Consider the following 19,457-nt stretch of genomic DNA (forward strand, 5'->3'; position numbering starts at 1 on the left):
CCTTGCCCCGTTAACAGATTTTATAAAGAGTCTAGAGACTGTATTGGAGTGTTTCTCAACCTTAGCAACTTTAAGAGAGAACCTTAGCAACATGGCTGGCTGGGGAATTCTGGGAGTTGAAGTCCACACATCTTGAAGTTGCTAAGGTTGAAAAACACTGATTTAGAGGGAGAAAACAAAGATGTGCATGGTGCAAGATATCTTTGGGGTGAACTGGGCTAGTAATTTCAGCATGATGGAAGGTCCTAAGTGAGCTACCAAGCTGAGGCCTCAACTCTTGATACCTCTAGTCTCAGATCATCCTAACCAGGCTTCTTTCTTTCCTGACTGCAAAGACATCTCTTTCTTTCGCCAAGGGCTGCATGTGGTCTTTCAACAGCATGCAGGGAGTTTCTGCCAAGAAGCCTGAGATGAAGCCAGGATGAAAATTATATCTGATTTTATTTCATACATTTAACTGGAATGAAACACAACTAATATGGTTAATATGATTATTCTCCTGCTTTCTTAGCCATGCTCCATCGCATTGCAAATTACCAGATGGCAATGCTTTGAGAAGTCCTTGGAGGCCATGTGCCTCAGAGACTAATTCCTTCTCTGGAAGGCCTCCTCTACCTCTTTTCTTCAAGGCTGGTTGCTTGGGCTGACCGCCCTGGATGGTGAAAAAAGACCCTGGCATGGAAGAGGTTGCATCATTGGAGGGAAGGTACATTCTAGGCACTCACAGGCCAGATTCTTCAGATTCTGACTGAAGAGTTTGTAGGGGAGTAAAGCACCTGGCTGAACTTGTCTGGGCCTAGATAGTACTTGTATGGAGGTTCTCAGCCCCAGCCCCACTTGGTAGACCAGACCAGGAAATCAACTCCACAGGAAGGCTAAAACTACTGTTCTTGAGATTGGCTATAGGAACAGAATCTTGCAAGTCTAATTGTCCTCCCCCTTCTTATACTCCAGTGAATTAGGGAGGTCTCTGTCTGAGCCACTTCCGAATGTTATCTGGACATTCTGGACTTGAAACATGTTTTACCCTTTCTTGCCTTGGCAACAGAGCTTGCATACTTCTCTCAAGGACATCTTCCTTACTCCCTATAGGGGTTCTCCAGGGCTAGACTAGCAGTCAAAACACATCCTAGATGTAAGCTATGGCCAGTTCAGCACTGCAACCAAGAAAACGCCAAGGATGTATCCATGAAATCACGACTCAAAGGTGATGTTCCTTTTTTTCTTTTAAGCTCATGGGCCACCACTAATAATTTGTTGCTCTTGTTTAAGACCAGCCAGGACTTGAGGTCTAGAACTGAACTCTAAACCCAGTGTATCATCCACAATAAGTCTATACAGTATGTCCCACGTAATGAGGTTTAACAACTGACAAGCGAGTCTCTGGCCCTGTACGTAGATCAATTCTTGTCAGTAGCTGATGAAGCCATCGTGTTTCATTCTGCTACGCTGCTCTCCTTTCATTAAACAAAGGTGTCGAGATGGAATAATTTCTTTCTATTCCCTCTCTGACAGCTCAAGTAAATCGAGTAAACCCTGACAATACACTTCTACAAAGCCCCAAAGAATGAATTCACCTAATACCGCTTGACAGTATGAGTTCTCACAAGGGTTGGCTGAAAAGTAATATAAATTTCATACCAGGGAAGGAAGGTTCCCTCTTTCCCACCATCAAAGTCCTGAAAAGTATGAATGATTTCAGCTTGCTTGGAATATTAAACACCCGCTTCATACAGACATAGTCTTCTACCATTGGATGTGCTCAAGAGGTGCTGGGACTCCATAATTCCCAGTACATACCCAACCCATTTGGAAGGAACCAGATTGAAGAAAGCTGTTTAAATTTCCCAACTTACTTGCTGTCTCTATGACTGAGGCTGCGATGTAAAGGGATGTTCCCACAAGGTCTTGCAGGGGGTGCCCCACTTTCTCAATGAGAAGGCTGCGCTTCAAGATTAACGAAGCCTCACCCTCCGCAATCTGAAATAGGACAGATTAGGAAAGAATTAAGGGCTAACAAGCAGATCTGGTGTATGCATATTACCATAAATGCCATTCTCCTAAATCAGTGTTTCTCAACCTTGGCAGCTTTCAGATGTGTGGACTTCAACTCCCAGAATCCCCCAGCCAGCATGCTGGCTGGGGAATTCTGGGAGTTGAAGTCCACGCGTCTTAAAGTTGCCAAGGTTGAGAAACACTCCTAAATCCTAAGATCTAGAAATATGAGGTTCAGGAGGGCGAAGACAGAAACCAAAGTATCTGAATTTTGTGGGAAGCACGCCCAACCTGTTTTCACCCTTAAACCCTTTTTGGGTTTTATTGCTGTTTTAGTTGTATATATGGTTTTTATGGTTGGTTATAAGGGATCCAGAGTTTGGTTTTAAGACACACAAAGGTTTTAAATATATAAATAAACTGAGCTCCAAAATGGCTGGATGAAAACTGCCAGTGAAGTGTTGTTCAGCCAAGGACTCCATTAGCACTCTCTGTTCTACCTCCAATCAGGTCTTCTCACCCTACCCAACCCCAACATTCAGCCATCTTCCAGGGCCGCTCAGCTTTCATCCTGCTGGTTTGGGGTTCTTCTGCCTTAAGGTTTTCTTGCTATTTTTTCCCTACTTCTGCACTGTCAACCTTCATGTTCCCTCACTCAGAAGGACCTGCATGTTTGAGTGCTGGGGTTGTTCTGGATCAGGTCAAAACAATATGCTAAGCCCAAAGCATGGCCTGAGTGCCACTTTGGTGTAGTGGTTAAGGCACTGGGCTAGAAACTGAGACTGTGAATTCTAATCCTGCCTTAGGCATGAAGCCAGCTGGGCGACTTTGGGCCAGTCCCTCTCTCTCAGCCCCAGGAAGAAGAAGGCAAGGGCAAACCACTTCCAAGAATGTTGCCAAGAAAATTATAGTCCAGGCAACCGCCAGGAGTCAACACTGACTTGAAGGCATCAAAATGAAGTATGTCAACTACACTGGGGCTTATATGGGACCCTAGACACTGTGATTTGTGAATGGTTTTGTGGTTAAGTGAGTGGTGCAAATTCAACCAGTTGTGGTTTATCCAATAAACGATGTTTAAACCAACTACAGCGTTGCATGAAGCATGAATCTGGTCAACATTGCCCTCAAGTCTTGCTCAGTTCCAAATACGGTTCTTGTTCAGAGTGATTACTGCTCAGGCTTTATCCTGAATTTGTTTCACATTCAGGTTTCAGACATGGGGCATATATCGGATAGTGGTAAAGGAAAGATGTATGAGTATCTGCAACTACATTACTCTCACTGTTGAATAATTATTGAGTCATGTGCTAAGCGTGCACTATTGAAATCACACAAACAAATAAATAAATAAATACTATTACATCTATCCCATCCCTGTCCATAAAAATGCATTCATGCCCTCATGCAGGGAGGCATTTATGAATTGATGGAGTGCTAAAATGAAATCTGATCAGCTCCTACCTTGTTAGGCTTCAGGAGATCATTAAAAACAGAATTGTTTAAGAAGGCCCTTGATTTATAGATGTTGCCATCAATTTTTATTGTTTTTTGGTTGATTGTTTTATGATTTTATTTGTGGTTTAATTTTGCAGGGGATGGGACTGCGGATGGTTTATTGATATGCAATTGTAATTGTACCAAGGCCATTTTTTGTTTGTGATTTTGTAACCCGCTGAAAGTCTGTCAGTTGCGGGCAGGCAAAATAAAATAAAATAAAATAAAATAAAATAAAATAAAATAAAATAAAATAAAATAAAATAAAATAAAATAAAATAAAATAAAATATTCCCGTTCCTTACCGTGATTTGATGTTCCAGTCCTGAGACATACACCTTTTCCTTGTTCTCACCAATCACCCCAAATCGCACATGCGCTATGCCGGTGACCCCTTTCCCATAGAAAAAACTGTTGGGGAAGCCAAGAAAAAAAATCAAATGATTAACTTTGGGATAAAAGCACAAACATAATCATTTTTTTTTTCTCCTGTGTCCACATGATGTTGCCTTCATCTGATCCACAGCCTGAAGACATTCTTTTGATTGATTATGTTCCATCAAGTTGATGTCAACTCTTAGCAACTATATACAGTAGTTAGATTTTCTCCATGAGGATCTGTCCCTAACCTGGTCCTTCAGGTCTTCCAACAAAGTCCATCCACCTTTGGTTGTCCTCTTCTTCTCTTTCCTTCCACCTTTCCCAGCATCAGAGCCTTCTCCAGAGAGCTGGTCTTCAAATAATGTGTCCCAAGTAGGATAAGTTGAGCCTGGTCATGTGTGCCCTGAGTGAGAACTCTGGGCTTATTTGTTCAGTGGTCCATTTGTTTGTTTTCTTGATTGTCCACAGTATTCTCAGGAGTCTTCTCCAATACCAAAGTTCAAGAGCATCAATACTCTTCCTATCCTGCTTCTTCAAAGTCCAACTTCCGCTTCCATAGAGTGTCACAAGGAATACCATGACTAGCACAATTCAGATCTTTGTGGTTATAGGCCCATTCCTGCATCTGAATATCTTTTTGAAGATCTTCATGGCTGTTCTACCAAATGACTGTAACAATATAAACTAGAACTTTCCCCTTTCCCCCGGTAGGTTTTGCTCATAATATGTGCTTCACTGAGCACTTCCTTCATGGCTGGAAATTCTGGGAGTTACAATCCCAAGACATCTAGGCTGCATTAAAATATTAAATATTCTCCATACAGGGTATCTATGATGATGGTCAAATCCCTTTATTTATACTGCTGGATAGTTAGGTTATGCCAACTGGCTGCCGGTAAAAAATTTTTTAACCAAACCAAAGGTTGTTAAAATACACTCCTTTTTTCCAGTATAATCTTTAAGATACCCAAGAACAAGACACTAAAAATATTAAACTTCCCTTCTCACGCCCCACCCCAACACCCACAATGCTGCCATCTAGACTTTTGAGAACCGGGACTTCTTCTGACCTATTTTGCATCTGCTTTTTCTGGGCTTATAGTGATGCTGGCAAATCCATTCCCGCAAAGGAAGGATGTTTTTTGCATTTCTATGCATGCTTGTGGTTGCCCACCGACTTATTTTGGATTGCAGCTATCTCAAAACCCTTGCAAATTTGGGCATATAACGTGGTTAATTGAAGCCATTGAATGAGAAAGAGTTGCTCAAGAGTCATCTACAACATACAGTGTAAGGACTGTAACAGCCACTATGTAGGACAGACGGGCAGAAGACTAGCAGAGCCCATCTATGAACACCAACTAGCATTCAAAAGACACAATGAAAACTCCTTAATCTCACAACACATGGACAGACTCAACCATAGTTTCAACTGGGAAACTGAGCACCCTAAAGCAAGCTAAATCCAAAAACATTAGGGAATTTTGGCATTCAGACAAATCAGCCATCAATATACACATAGAGATAAACCACATTTACAAGCCATTCAAAAGAGACAATAAAAAAGCTAAGAAGGAAACAGACCAGAACACATCCTCTCCAGCAGCCAACACCCAGATAAACACCAGACAAACAATCAAGCAGAAAACAACACCCTAATCAAGGAACTACCAAGGAGAAAACCACATCCCCACCAACACTGGCAGGCCAAACTACTGTATATAAACAGGGGGCAAACTCCACACTCACTCACACTGATGATGTTACCTAGTTGGGTAATGAAATGTCTGCAAGCAAACAGCCAAGCTCAGAGAACCCCAAGGACTCCACAGTTCAACCCTGAGCTACAGATATTCTCTTCTACTGGAGTTGCTTACTTAGCCTGAATGTTAATTCGCAAGTCAGATGTTTGCTGTCCAGCGACCAGGATGTATTTCTGTTCTGGGACAATCTTCACCTCGAAATGAGGCAGCACTGATGAGAGAAAGGAAGAGATATAAATTTAAGCTGAAGATTTGTTTGTCACCACCTTCCACTCTACCTTTTAAGTTCTTTGAGAGAATCTTACTGCAGATAACTACATATAGGGCTCTTTCATTGACTTCCATTGCTGGGAAGGACAATAGCAGCCTTCTTCAACCTGGTCACCTTTCAGATATGTAGACTTCATTTCCCAGAAGTCCTCATCTAGAATGGTCATTGCTGAGAATTCTGGGAATTGAGTTCACACATCAGGAAGGCTCAAGATTGGGGAAGGCCCAAGATTGGGGGAGTCTTAGGGAACTAACTTTTGACTCTGCTCAATATCTGAGCCATGTGTTAGAAAACTTGTTGGAAATGAGAAAGAGTGGCCATTTCTGGAATACGTTCAGCTCCCTACAAATGCTTTTTATTGGTAAGGATACTGAGACTCCAAAACTGTTCTAAAATATATATTTGAGAGCAGGAATGCAAAAACAATGGCAGAATGAAGTCTTTAACATGGCCCTGAAGCTGTTCAAAAAGTTGCTGCTGAATTGTAGGAGGAAATTATTAAATACAAGGAACAAAGTATTAAATACACAGAGAACAAATCTGTAATTGCTAATACATTTTATTAAATTTTATTTAACATTTAAAGCAAATTTTACGCTTATTCCTGACTCTGCCCAGTTCATGGTTCTGGCCCCTCTCACTTTGGGGACGTGGCTTCTGCCAGTCCAGTTCAGGGTCAGATGTGTCACTGGCCTCATCTCCCTGTTCTAAAGCTGATGTTCTGCAAATGTAGTTGGCACTTCAGCTCCCCTTGTCATTCCTCCCCAAGCACACCTGGATGGAGGAAAATCCAAGTGGGAAGCCAACATTCTCACCAACATCCAGCAGTTATGAGCACCTGCAGATGATGGGCAACTGTTTGAGGAGAAGAGATGGATCCTGAAGGCCAGAGGTAAGGAAAAAAGCAACAGATTTTATGGTGATACAGGTAGTCCTCGACTTATGACCATTTATTTAATGACTGTTCAAAGTTATGACAGTGCTGAAAAAGCGACTTACGACCACTCATACTTACGACCATTGCAGTGTCCCCACGGTCATGTGATCAAAATTTGGACGCTTGGCAACCGGCATGTATTTATGATGATTGCAACATCCCAGGGTCACATGATTGTCCTTTGTGACCTTCCCAGGAGGTTTCTGACAAGCAAAGTACAGTGGTACCTCGGGTCACGAACGCTTCTGTTCACAACCAATTCAGGTCACAAACAGCTCCGTTCGCAAAATTTTGCCTCCGTTCGCGAACGCCGGATCGGGTGACGAACAGGATCTGCGGCCATTTTCCCTCCTGTGACACATGGTTGCGGCTTCCTGTAGGGAGGGGGACTCTCCCTCCAAGCAGTAACCGCCTCCCCACCCGCCTTCCTGTCCTCCACGCCAGAAGTTGCATTGAGCAAGGTTAGCTTTCTTTCTCTTCATACTGTACTTTGTGTCATATTTTTGCGGTTTAAAAAAAAACAAAAACATATGGTTCAGAACGGGTTAACCGTAATTACATTGAACCTTATGGGGAAATTTGATTCGGGACGCAATCAAAAATCAGGTCGTGACCAAATTCGGAGGGGTCAGAACGGATTAACCGTATTTACATTGAACCTTATGGGAAAATTTGATTCGGGTCGCGACCAATTTGGGTCGCGACCAGAGTCACGGAACAAATTAAGTTTGTGAACTGAGGTACCACTGTAAATGGGGGAAGCCAGATTTGCTTAACAACCATGTGATTCATTCAACGACTGTGGCAAAAAAGATCATAAAATTGTGTGCGACTCACTTTACGACTGCATCGCTTAGCGATGGAAATTCCGATCCCAATTGTGGTCATAAGTCAAGAACTACCCGTATAGTTTTCTGCCAGCTCAGGGACCGGTGGTTAACAGCGCACTTTAATGTGACTGGAAGGAAGAGCCCCCTGTGTATGTTTGGGAACAAAACCAGGATGCAGCTATCCCAGAACATACCATATTTTTTCACCTCAAACTCTGTGGTTGTGTTGAAACCCATTGCATGGATAAACTGGGCTGTGATGGTCCAGATGCCAGGCCTGAATAGGAGAGAAACAAAAACAGAAGGAAACCTTAGCTGGTGCATAGAAAAGCAGGGTCTGAAAAACCACACTCCCACACTGCACAACAGAAGATCTCAGGGCTGGAGCAATTTTGCAAAGCCTGCTTGTGCCGCTGGCTAGAAATCTAGTATCCAAAGCCCCCTTAAGTAACAATAAACTCCATTCAGGTGGAAAGTCCCTCAGTCCAGGTAGACTTGCTACAGCAAACCTGAGTCTGTTCCTCCCCATCCAGGCCCCAAGAGTCTCCCGGCATAATAACTAGAATGCCAAATTAAATAGCAATCTGGGTTAAATACATCTGAAATAACTGCATGGTTGGGATGGCCTTTTTTTTTGCAGATCAGGGTAGAAATCCCAGCTTCAGCCTGCAACATCACTGCATTTGTGTTTTCCAACTTCTGGGAAAAGCTGGAAGTAGCAATGTCCAGGGAAACTTACTCAGCAACATCAGGAATTGACAGGTGGTCTCTTATGACATAGTTCATGGCGATGCGTTCAACTTTCCTGACCTGAAGTCCCCGTGGATTCTGATGGAGACAGTGAAACAGGAACACAGTGAGTGATTTAAAAAAAAAAATGCTGTTACAAGTAGCAAGTTTCCCATGTGTAAAGCTCCAATTAATATCGTTTTTTTAAAAAAAATGTTTTATCAGGCCCTCCTTCGCTGCCCTTTAATCAAGCAGCTCGCTCATTACCTTCACAGTGATGACGACGGGATTGTTGCTTGGCCGTAACTTGTGATCCAGAGGAAAGACTCGGAAATTCACTGGAATAAATGAAGGAAAGCGGGGTGTGAGAGAAGGAAAAGAGGAAGATGCTAAGGCAAATCCAAAGCCCACCTTACAGGGTTGTTGTAGTGGGGGAAAAAGGAGATGGGAGCATTAAGTAATGTATGTACACTGCCTTGAGTTGACCTAGACCAGTTTCCCAACCTTAGCAACTTGAAGATGTGTGGACTTCAACTCCCAGAATTCCCCAGCCAGCCATGCTGGCTGGGGAATTCTGGGAGTTGAAGTCCACACATCTTCAAGTTGCCAAGGTTGAAACACTGGCCTAGACATTTACTAATGTCATATTGAGTAATAATTGCACAACCTCAGTAATTATCAGTTTATTCATAGATATCTTTTTTGTTTGTTTGAAATAAAATAGAAGGATTATAATAACACTAAATAATAATAATAAAAAAAACACAGATTGTCGCAGATGTACTCCTCAAAAGAGGAAAATGAACATACGTACATCTCTATCTATATTTGTATATCTGTGTAGGCGGTATCGTTATTAAACAAAGTTTTTTTAATGGGAGAAAAGAACAGAGCGAGGGGTTGGGAGGAAGGGGTTGGGCTCACCCTTTTGCCGAGGGGTATATATGGGCTTGTCAGTCTGCAGTAAGAGGTATCCCTCTCGGGCACTCCAACGCAGGTTGAGGGTTTGAATGCCCCTGGGAGTACTAAGCTGAGTACTGCGGGCCACAAGTTGGACGTAGCGGTCTCGCCGCTGGCGGAGCAAACCACAGTTCACCAAGAACTCCGGGGTCAGCTGCAAGAATGAACACCGGTTAGAACTGAGAGCGAACTATGCCTTCTAGCAGCAAGAGAAAAGGTAGTGCAGAATTATGCATCAAGTTTGAGACATTCTGATATCGAAACGGGGCCTTTCCCGCTGCGCCTGTTCAGAGTGAGGGGAGCCCAATTCCTGCTCAGCAGCAAAACTTGTTCTGTTCACCCTAGGACCTCACAGATGTTTTGCCAGAATTCAGTGGGAAAATCCCTTCTTCCCTCCTAGCCTCCTGGGAAGAGAGGTAAACCCGGTGTAATCATCCTCATCTACTGAATACAGATAATGTGAGACCATAAAAGCATTCAGAAAGATGCATGATATCTCTGTAAATGATTGTCAGCGTTTGTGTGAAAAGCAGAACTTTCTCTTTATCACAGAACAGTGATCATTATGTCCATTTTTATTACCCATTTACTGGAACTTCAGGCTATTTCAGGGCAGCGTTTCCCTTTTTCAGGCTCCCCAGCTTTCTCCTCACATGCACAATATATCCTTTTTTCCCATCAACTTCCCCCTTCAAGTTCTGCATGGCAACTCCGGCTGGTACAGCTATTTTGACCCGTCAGCATCCGATCCGGAAAAAAACAGCAGATCGCAGTTCCATTTCTGATCCTTGGTATTCTGTGACTTGCAGGCATAAGCACATTATTTCACAGGCCATCTTAACAGCAACGGCTTATCTCTTACCAAGCCAGTGTTTTTAGAAGTCCAGGAAAGTCCTCACTTCAAGATGCAGAGACTCCGTGGCTAATTTTTAATTCTGGCTTGAAGAAAACTGGCTTGTCAACATCAAGCGAGCTATAGTTTATCCCAAACCAGGAAGTAAAGAGGGAGAAAATGGTGCACCTGAACCTGAGGATTTGATGGATTCATATGTCAAACTAAGCCATGTCTTGTCTTAGCCCGGTTTTGTGAAATAAGCCACAAAAGCAGAATTCAAACATTGCACTAAGCCATACCTTCAGGCCACAGGCAGACTCTCAGCCCTTTGGTGGTCCCCAGAGGCCCCCCCCCAGCTATACATCCAAAAATAAGAAGCAAAATACATGCATTATGGCTCTGATTGGAGAGATCAATATGTTCCTTAACCGTTTCCCTCGAAGTACCAAAAAAGCAGAAAAGAAAACAGATCAAACATTGCATTTCCACCTCTTTCAGTGATGTCATTCCACCAACCTACAGCCCTTAAGAGACCAGTCATTGCACACTTAACAGCAGAGTAAAATACAGAAAGAAAAATCCGCAGAGTCTCATTAGCTAGGTTCATTGTCAAGAACATAAGTTCATATGCAGAATCTTGGGACCTGAAGAAGCTCAAAGCCCAGCACTAATTTATTAGGGAATTAATTAACACACCATCCTTGAAAGCTGTTTGAACCTCTTTTTCCCAGAATGCAAGGGCTAAGTATCCTTTTTCCAAATAAGACTGACTCTGAAATATCCACCTGCTCCTGTTTCCTTCCCAGCCCCAGAGATCAACCTTACATCAGTAGTTTTTTAAAGTAAAAAGTAGAAGTTGTCCACCCAAATCTTGCCTCATAAAGCACAACATCTGGGCTCACAGAACATGTTGAGTCCGCTTTCTCCAGCCCGGGTGCCCTCCAGATGTGTGGACTTTAACTTCCAGAATTTCCAGCAAGGCCATTCAGAAAAGTTCTAGGAGTTAACGCTCACACATCTGGGAGAGAGCACCCAGGTTGGGGAAGGTTACACCAAGCCACCACCAAACCCATCCAATGATGGCTTAGCAGGATGAGTGAATCCATCTCCTAGGGGTGGATGTGCAAACTTCCCAGTTTTCACTCTTACCTTCAAGGTCACGTCTTGCACAAAATCCTTGGACTGAGCAGACTGAAGCTTGAAGGGTACTTCAGAAGAACACTGCATCCCGTTTAGCTGATTCTGGAAATAGACAACGCCTGAGAGCGCCGACGGAGCCTGAAGCACAACCCGCACGTCTGCTCCCACCGTCACCACGCTGGGGGAAACCATCAGCAACCTGCAGAATTGGGGAAAGCAGGAATATTGCGTAACGAGGGCCATCACCCCCTTCAATGCTTAGCTTTTGCAAGCTCGGCAAAAAGGGCAAAAAACCTGGAGATCGGAAAACAAGACCACAGAAGCCAAAACTAAGGAAGCCACATTATGGCTTGGCGCAAAATGTGGACCCTAACCATAACCCACAAACACGTACCTGACATTCACCCTAGGCAGGCATCTGGGGGTAACTCGGTGAGCATCCCAGATGCTTCCTGGGAGTCGCTGAGAACCCGGAGTCCCTTTAGGGTAGATGGGGGGGGCAACCTTTCAGTGCCCCTGAGGGCTGCACTTAACATTTTGGAGAACGGGCGGGTGCGGTGGACGCTGCCATAATGCAAAGTGATTGTGACCAGGATAGACTGAGCCTTCTCCTGGATTTGGGATAATATTTGCATACTTGCATGCTTTTTGTCCCTTTATTTTTTAAAGGGCATCACATTCTTACACAATGGCTTTTGTGTAGGGTTTAACTCAGGGAAGAAAACAGTCCAGTCGATTTCCAACAATTGTGGCCAGAGGGGCCTCCAAGAGTGCCATCGGGAGGAGGGTCCGAAGAATGGCGAGTACCAGGGAAAATCACAAGGTTGAGGAACCCTAAAATTGAGCCTGATCGACAAGTAGGAGGGAGGCCCATTTTCACAGCTGTTGCACAGGCAGTTGACATTGTCCCTGTGCTGTTACGACACCAAGATCTTTCTCCTGATTAGTTATAAAGAGCTTGGACTTGCATCAATGTATATATGACATCAGGGGTGGTTGTTTTTTTGCTCAAACAGCGTGGTATCAGGATTAAGATGCTGGTGAGAGGTGGGGAGACCCAGGTTTTAGACCTTCCTGGGGGGTTTTGGGACAATCCTTCTCTCTCTGCCCAAGAACCATTGTGATCTGGTGGTGAAGGGGTGGTGAAGGGGTTGGTAAGAGCAGGGAGACCTAGGTTCTGGTCCCCCCTCAGCCATGGAAGCTTCCTTTGGACCAGTCCCCCCCACTAGTCCAAGCTACTGGTGAAGGTATTGAGCTAGGAGCAGGGAGACTCAGTTCTAGTCTCCCTCAGCCACCAAAGCTCCTAGCACTATGGGCCACTCCCTTCCTTTCAGCCCCCCAGCCAGTGTGGGCTAGTGGTAGACCAGACAGGAAACACGACCAGATGAGCTAATTCCACTTTATTGTAAAGCTACATTAACAGAATCTTACAAATCTGGAAGTACAAATTCCTCCCGTCTCCTTTATAGCCCAAGAAACTAGGGAGAGTCCATTCTGAGCCTCTTGTCCCACCCATTATGCAGCTGTGGGCTATGCTGTCTCTTATCTGACTGTTCCCTTGGCAGCATCTCTTCGCCCGTCTCCTATGGTCTTTCCTACATACCATTACAGTGCTAGAGTAGGAAACTCCTTGGGGGGCTCTGGGCCAGTTCCCCCCCTCAGCCCAAGAGCCACTGTGGTCTAATAGTGAAGGTGCCAGATTGGGAGTAGGGAGATTCAGGTTCTAGGTCTCCCTTAAGCATGGAAGCTCCTGCATGATCTTGGAGCAATCACTCCCTCAGTCCTAATTAGTGTCAGGCTCTGTGACAAGCTGGCTGAAAAACAACCCCTTCCTTGCATGACACATTGATAAGCTTTGTTGAAAATACTTAGGTGGGTACAGTGCAAGAACAAGCAGTTCCTACAACTAAGGGAGGAGGAGGACAAGGAGGAGGAGGAGGAAGAGGAAGAGGAAGAGGAAGAGGAAGAGGAGGATAGCTTTTTGCTTAAATGTGCACAGTTTTACACTTACTTAAACTGAACCACATTTGGCATTTGATTGACCATTCACCCAGTTTAACTGGTGACCTCTTCACAATCACGTTTGGGTTTTAGCACACTGAATAATTTGGTATCATCTTACCCCTAAGTCAAGAACATTTATTAAGGCACCAGTCCCAACACAGATTTTTAAGGAACCCCACTTCTTACTTCCCTCTATTGAGAAACTTGCCCATTCATTCCTACCTTTTATGTTTTCTTTGCTCACAAGAAAGCAGTTCATAAAAAGGTGGGTCCTGTTATCCCCATGGCTGCTCTGTTTACCGACAGCCTTTGATAAAGAAGTTAGTCCAAGGTTTTTAAAAAATCAAAATATACACTGTTGACAGAGTTACCTCCATCCACTCTCAACAATGCTCAGGAGGTTGGTGAGGAGACAACAGTATTTAACTTTGCAGAAGTATCCATGCTGATACTCTTATTTATTTTTATTTCTCCTTCTCCTTTTTTACCTGCTGCAATCAAGAGACTCTTGGTGTATTACAACCTCAACAATAAAATGTCCGCAGTAATTTTACATGGCCATAAACAATAATTAAACACAGATAAGATCATAAAACAGCCAATCAAAAGGTAATAAAAATATATAGTGATATCCTTTAGCACAGATTTTTTTTTTCCTCTAGGGCTTAGGAATTTTTAGCAAGTGTTTTGGGCTTCCGGGGGAGATATGACAACCTGTTTTGCAGAGCCGACAACCACGGCAGAGACCAAGGAACTGGTGAGTGGACCAGTTCCTTGGAATCTTTCTGGATAAGGAGAGGATGGGAAATCACCCATGTGTGCTCTGGTAGCTACTCCTCGCAAAAAGATTGCAGGACAGTAGTTTTCTGTGGGTTTGAGCGCCAGGAGACAACGGGTTAACCATCTTGCTTGCAGCCACTGAGGAGACTTTCAAAGGACACTAACTTTGCAAACCTCACTTTCTAATCACTTTCGGAAATTGCCTATTAACTATTCTAAAGCTTTGGAAGACAAGTTTGAAAAGTCTTCATCTGGTGAGTTTATCTTCAACTCTGAACAACGAAAAACTAATTATAAGCTTAAGAACTTAAATAATTTGAAATCCAGTGAACAGCAAAAAGCTAAATAAGATTTTGAACTTAGAAAGTTATAAAAGGATTAAGGGTCCAGATAAATTGGGAATATTGACACTTTTACAATAAGACTTTGGAATTAATTGTAAAGAACAAACAGCTTCTCATTGGAAATAGATCTGTTGTTTTTTGGAAGACGTAATTTCATGATTTAAAAACTGGACACTAGAGAGTACTAAAGATTTTAGGTGGAGGAAAAAATGAAAGCCTATAAAATGCAAAACATTGTAACAATGAAAATACTGAAGAAGACTTTTGAAGAATGAAGTCAGAAATTAGTAGCCACAATATCAACAATGTCAGTAATGATGTCTGCTTCTATGGGTAAACTGTGTCCAAAAGATGTTATTAAAGAAATGACAGAACAAATTTTATCTGACAAGGCAGAGATGGTATCAAAAGTGGATTAACAACTGACAGGCCAAGAGAATGACTTGGAAAAGGATGCTTCACTGGATCTACAAAAGAAATTGGCTGATAGTTTAAAATTCAAAAGGCAAATACAAATGATGAACCAAGAGAGTGACCTGGACAATTTTTCCTTTTGGATTTACAAAAGAGGCTTGTTAAAGCCTTGAAAAACTCTGTGCAATGGGACAAAGACGAAAACGAAATCAAATTCTATGACAATATTTGAATGAACGAAAAAGATTAAGACTGTTAGAAGTAAAAAGAAGGAATGTAAAGTTGGTTTATTTGATCAAGGTTAAAACAAGATATGTTGTTACTTCTGGCAACCCTTTATGGACTTTCTGCTGACACCAGAATTGAAAAGATATTGCTTTATGTCTGTAGATCAGGGATGGGATATAGGATGAAGAGATAAATGTTGGTAACCTTAGAGGGGGTAAAGAGTCACTAAATTTGTTTATACTTGTTGTGATGAAGGTTGGAAGTCACTTCTTTATATATTTCTTTTCGCTTTCTTTATTCTTACTTTTTTCTTTCTTCCCTCTTTCTTTTCCTTGCCCTTTTTATCCTTTCTTTCTCTTCTCTTTATGTTTAGTTTGTATTAGATTTTATTATTATAATCAAAATTCTTAATAAAACAATATATATAAAAAGGACTTTTTAGCCAGTTTTTAAAGGTTTTTTTCCCTCTAGGGCTTAGACTTTTTGTTCCTTTCATTACCATTTCAAGCTACCATTTCTGACTAGCATTTCCAAAATCTTCCCTAAATCCCTTTTTAAAAATTGGTGCCCCTTGCAACCCTTTGACCCTGAGGTGGATTTGAGGGACAAGCTCCATATTTTTGCTAGCCAGTCAGCAATTTGCCAAAACCCCTGGTTAGATGCCCTCACGACATAGCCTCTCTGTCTGACCTTCCATTACATTTTTCCAGCACTTCTGTTATTACTCCCTTGGCCCTGATTAGGGAAGTCTCTTCCCCCACTTCACCTCAACATGTCATTGGGTGCATTTAAGAAAGAACTGAAAATTCACTTAACAAGGCAGATGGACTGGTGTCAGCCAGTTGCCCGGCGGAAAGAGAATGGTGGTTAGTAAGGTGCAATGGTAGGGCTGTTTTATCACAAAATTAGACGGCAGCAGTTCTCAGGTATTTGTGTAGGATTTTATCGCTATTTGGCTGTGATTTGTAACGGCGAGAAATATGTCATGGGGCATACTAAGCTTGTTGCTTTTGCGTAGTTTTGATTTGTTAATTTTGGATGTGGTTGGACTGTGTTCCGACAGGGTGTCAGATATTTATTTATTTGTTTGTTTGTTTGTTTATTTATTTATTTAGCTGATCTCTGCTTGGCCTGACCGTGGAAGATGGGAGTTGTAATCCAACACAGCTGTAGAGTGCAGTTTGGGGAGGACTGAGTTCGACATTTAATCTGATCTAGCAGGGTACAAAGTGTGTATATATATGCAAAGTCAGGCAGGTTCTCCCCCCCAAGATAGAGTTGCAATCTACCAAATACGATGTGTTGGCTGAATTTATGGCCTTTCCATTCTAAAAAAACAAGGAGAAGATTTCAGGGACGGGAAAGTGTGATTTCCACGATTTCGCAATATTGATGTTGGCTGAGATGCATAGAGTTTCTGATGTTTTTTTTCTAACTTCAAAGTCCTTTATACCAATAGCCATTCTGGACTTTTCAAAAATTGCTTAAACTGATTTATGCATTGGATTAGATGAGGATTAAACTATATATCCACAAAACCTCCATGTCATAGCCCAATTTAAGGCTTTGCTTATTGCTTTTGAATTTTTTTGAGCTTTAGGGCTCAACTTTTTGAAGCTTTTTGAACTTTAAGGCTCAGATCCTTGCTACTTTGGGGACTGTTTTTTTCTCTTTTTTTTAGATGTTTTTATCCCACCTTTATTATTTTTATAAATAACTCAAGGCGGCGAGCATACCTAATACTCCTTCCTCCTCCTATTTTCCCCACAACAACAACCCTGTGAGGTGGGCTGGGCTGAGAGAGAGGGACTGGCCCAAAGTCACCCAGCTGGCTTTCATGTCTAAGGCAGGACTGGAACTCCTTGTCTTCTGGATTCTAGCCCGGTGCCTTCAACCACTAGACCAAACTTTACTCCAAGTAGAATCTGCCCACGCAAAGTGTGCCTACCAAGAGTAAACTAGGTCCTGGGTCTTCCCACTCCTGTTCTAACACGTTCCCCACTATCCCACCCTGGTTCTGGGGCTGACAGGGTGGGGCTGATCCAGGGTTTCCCATGGAGCTTCTGTGGCTGACGGGGGACAAGAATCTGGGTCTCCCACTCATGGTCCATAGGTGGGGGGAGCAAGTCACATGGTTGTGATGTCATGACACATATGACATCACCATGGCTTGTACTGACCCTGCGGTCCTGCTCTTTGTCTTGTATAAGTAGATCATCATGGTTTCCAAGCTGTGGCTTAAGGTTTGCTATATTGTGGAGATGCAAGCAAGCGATCATACAATGGTTCGTATGTTGTTGCCTCACCCTGTTCCATCAGTAATATACTGTACATCAAACAAGTAAGGCCAAAAGTGTAGATTTTATCCCGCAAAAATTAACTCTAAAACATAGTCTAGCCCCACAATTCCAGGACACATGGCTTGCAAAGATATCATTCGAGGTACAATGGGATTTACCCCTATATATATATAATTCTTATTGAACTTTACAAATACAAAGATTTAAAAAAAACTAATACAAACTAAGAAAAATATAAAAAGTAAAAAAGACAAAGTGCACAAGAAAAGGAAAAAAAAATAATGAAGAAGAAAGAGAAAAAGATATATAAAGAATGGCTTCCCCCTCCATCAGGGCAAATACAGTACAAGCAACTTCAGTAACTTATCACCTTCTCTGAAATTTCAACAAAAGATCTCTTCTTACTGATCTCTTATCAAGAAACTATAAAGCCTCATCATTCAGACCTAATCAGCAAAAGTCCATTAAGAGTTACCAGAAATCATAACATACATATATATATATATATATATTAACTTAACGAAGTAAATCAATTTTATTGATTTATTAACAGCAACACATCACATGCCTTCTGCCATGCAAAAAATATGGCAGAAGCCATGCAAACTGGTGCATAAAATAATAATAATGCAATACAATTCAGTTAAATGTTGAAATTGTACTTTAAAGGGAGGACAAAGCACATTTATTTCACGTAGTTGGAACTTGCTTTCTAAGGGAGTCTCCCGCCCCCCCCCGAACAAAATCGAACACAATTAAGTCAAGGGAAAATAGAAAACAGCAGTGGAATTCATTCACTCACAGTATGCAAGTCGCTTTAAATAAAATAAGGGCTTTTTTACGGCAGCGCCCCTGAGACTTTAACCCAGCAGCAAGCAGAAATCCAACAGGTAAAGAATTACTCAACAAGATTGTGCAAAGACACAAAAGGTTTCATGGGCTGGAATTGTCCTTCCTGGACTGAACCAGCACCTTGCTGATGAGAGTTATAATTTAGGAAGAGAAGCTGGCATCTTTGCGTGAGTACCCACCCTGGTGCTTGATGGCTCATGGCGATCAGAGCCCCCATCCATGATAGCCAAAGAAGAAGCCGGTTTTCAGAGGACATCTCTGGACCACGTCTGTCCTGCCCAATGTTTTCTCCAGCTCTGACCAAGACTGAAAGAGGATTTTGTAATTAATCCCAGGGACCACACGAGGGGGGCGGGGGGGGAGCCACTGCATGAGTCAGATACCTTGGAAGATTTCCAGCTGAAAAGAAAGCAAAACCTAGCAATAGGCAACAGAATTGAGTAATGCTGTCACTGTCCCAGCTGGCTGGGGATGATGGGGGCTGTAGTCCAACTCAAAGGTGCCAGCTTCTGCTGCGCGCTAAGGGTAGCTGTGCACATTGCCCCCGACTGTGGCTTGTTGGATCGTGGTTCATTGAACAAACCATCACTGGACTGGTTGGCTCAGCACATCAAGCCATGAGCCGTAGTTTCAAACTCCCTCCAGGGAGATCTGTTTGAGTTTAATTCAAACCAACCACAGTTTGACTTATTCCAGTTGATGGTTTATGGCTTAGTGTGACACATGAACAGAATCATTGCTGGTTTATTTAACAAATAGTTGTGTAAGCGCTGGCTTGGTGCTGTGCTGGGTGTGTACAATATGCTAAGCTTAAGTGGAGTTGGTTAGTTTGCAACTCAGTATGTCATAGGAACCCAAACTATGGTTTGTCAATGATCTGTTGCCATGTAAACTCAAGTCCTCTTAACATTTTTTAGCACAGTGTTTTCCAAACTTGGCAGCTTGAAGCTGTGTGGACTTCAACTCCCAGAATTCCCCCAGCCAGCATGTTTTCCAAACTTGGTAGCTTTAAGATGTGTGGACTTCAACTCCCAGAATTCCCCCAGCCAGCATGGCTGGCTGGGGGAATTCTGGGAGTTGAAGTCAACACATGGCTGGCTGGGGGAATTCTGGGAGTTGAAGTCAACACATGGCTGGCTGGGGGAATTCTGGGAGTTGAAGTCAACACATGGCTGGCTGGGGGAATTCTGGGAACTG

At 42.7% G+C, this 19,457-nt stretch overlaps 1 protein-coding gene across 1 annotated transcript in view; it reads right to left on the reverse strand.

Annotated features, from left to right (window-relative positions):
* The window catches only part of LOC103063425 (complement C4-B), a 72,889-nt gene extending 54,342 nt beyond the window's left edge, over positions 1 to 18,547 (reverse strand). The window contains exons 1-9 of the mRNA XM_088128640.1: positions 18,440 to 18,547; positions 11,348 to 11,537; positions 9,328 to 9,517; positions 8,671 to 8,741; positions 8,414 to 8,502; positions 7,869 to 7,951; positions 5,751 to 5,847; positions 3,798 to 3,903; positions 1,857 to 1,980 (exon numbers count right to left, since the gene is read on the reverse strand). Coding sequence (XP_087984766.1) covers positions 1,857 to 1,980; positions 3,798 to 3,903; positions 5,751 to 5,847; positions 7,869 to 7,951; positions 8,414 to 8,502; positions 8,671 to 8,741; positions 9,328 to 9,517; positions 11,348 to 11,537; positions 18,440 to 18,516 — 1,027 coding nt within the window. The 5' untranslated portion in view covers positions 18,517 to 18,547. The remainder of the gene's footprint in view (positions 1 to 1,856; positions 1,981 to 3,797; positions 3,904 to 5,750; positions 5,848 to 7,868; positions 7,952 to 8,413; positions 8,503 to 8,670; positions 8,742 to 9,327; positions 9,518 to 11,347; positions 11,538 to 18,439) is intronic.
* Positions 18,548 to 19,457: the final 910 nt, after the last annotated feature.

The sequence above is a fragment of the Python bivittatus genome, unplaced genomic scaffold, assembly GCF_059951505.1.
Source record: "Python bivittatus isolate LINGU-HERP-01145 unplaced genomic scaffold, Pbiv_v1 ctg000800_np1212, whole genome shotgun sequence".
In the NCBI taxonomy this organism is placed as follows: domain Eukaryota; kingdom Metazoa; phylum Chordata; class Lepidosauria; order Squamata; family Pythonidae; genus Python; species Python bivittatus.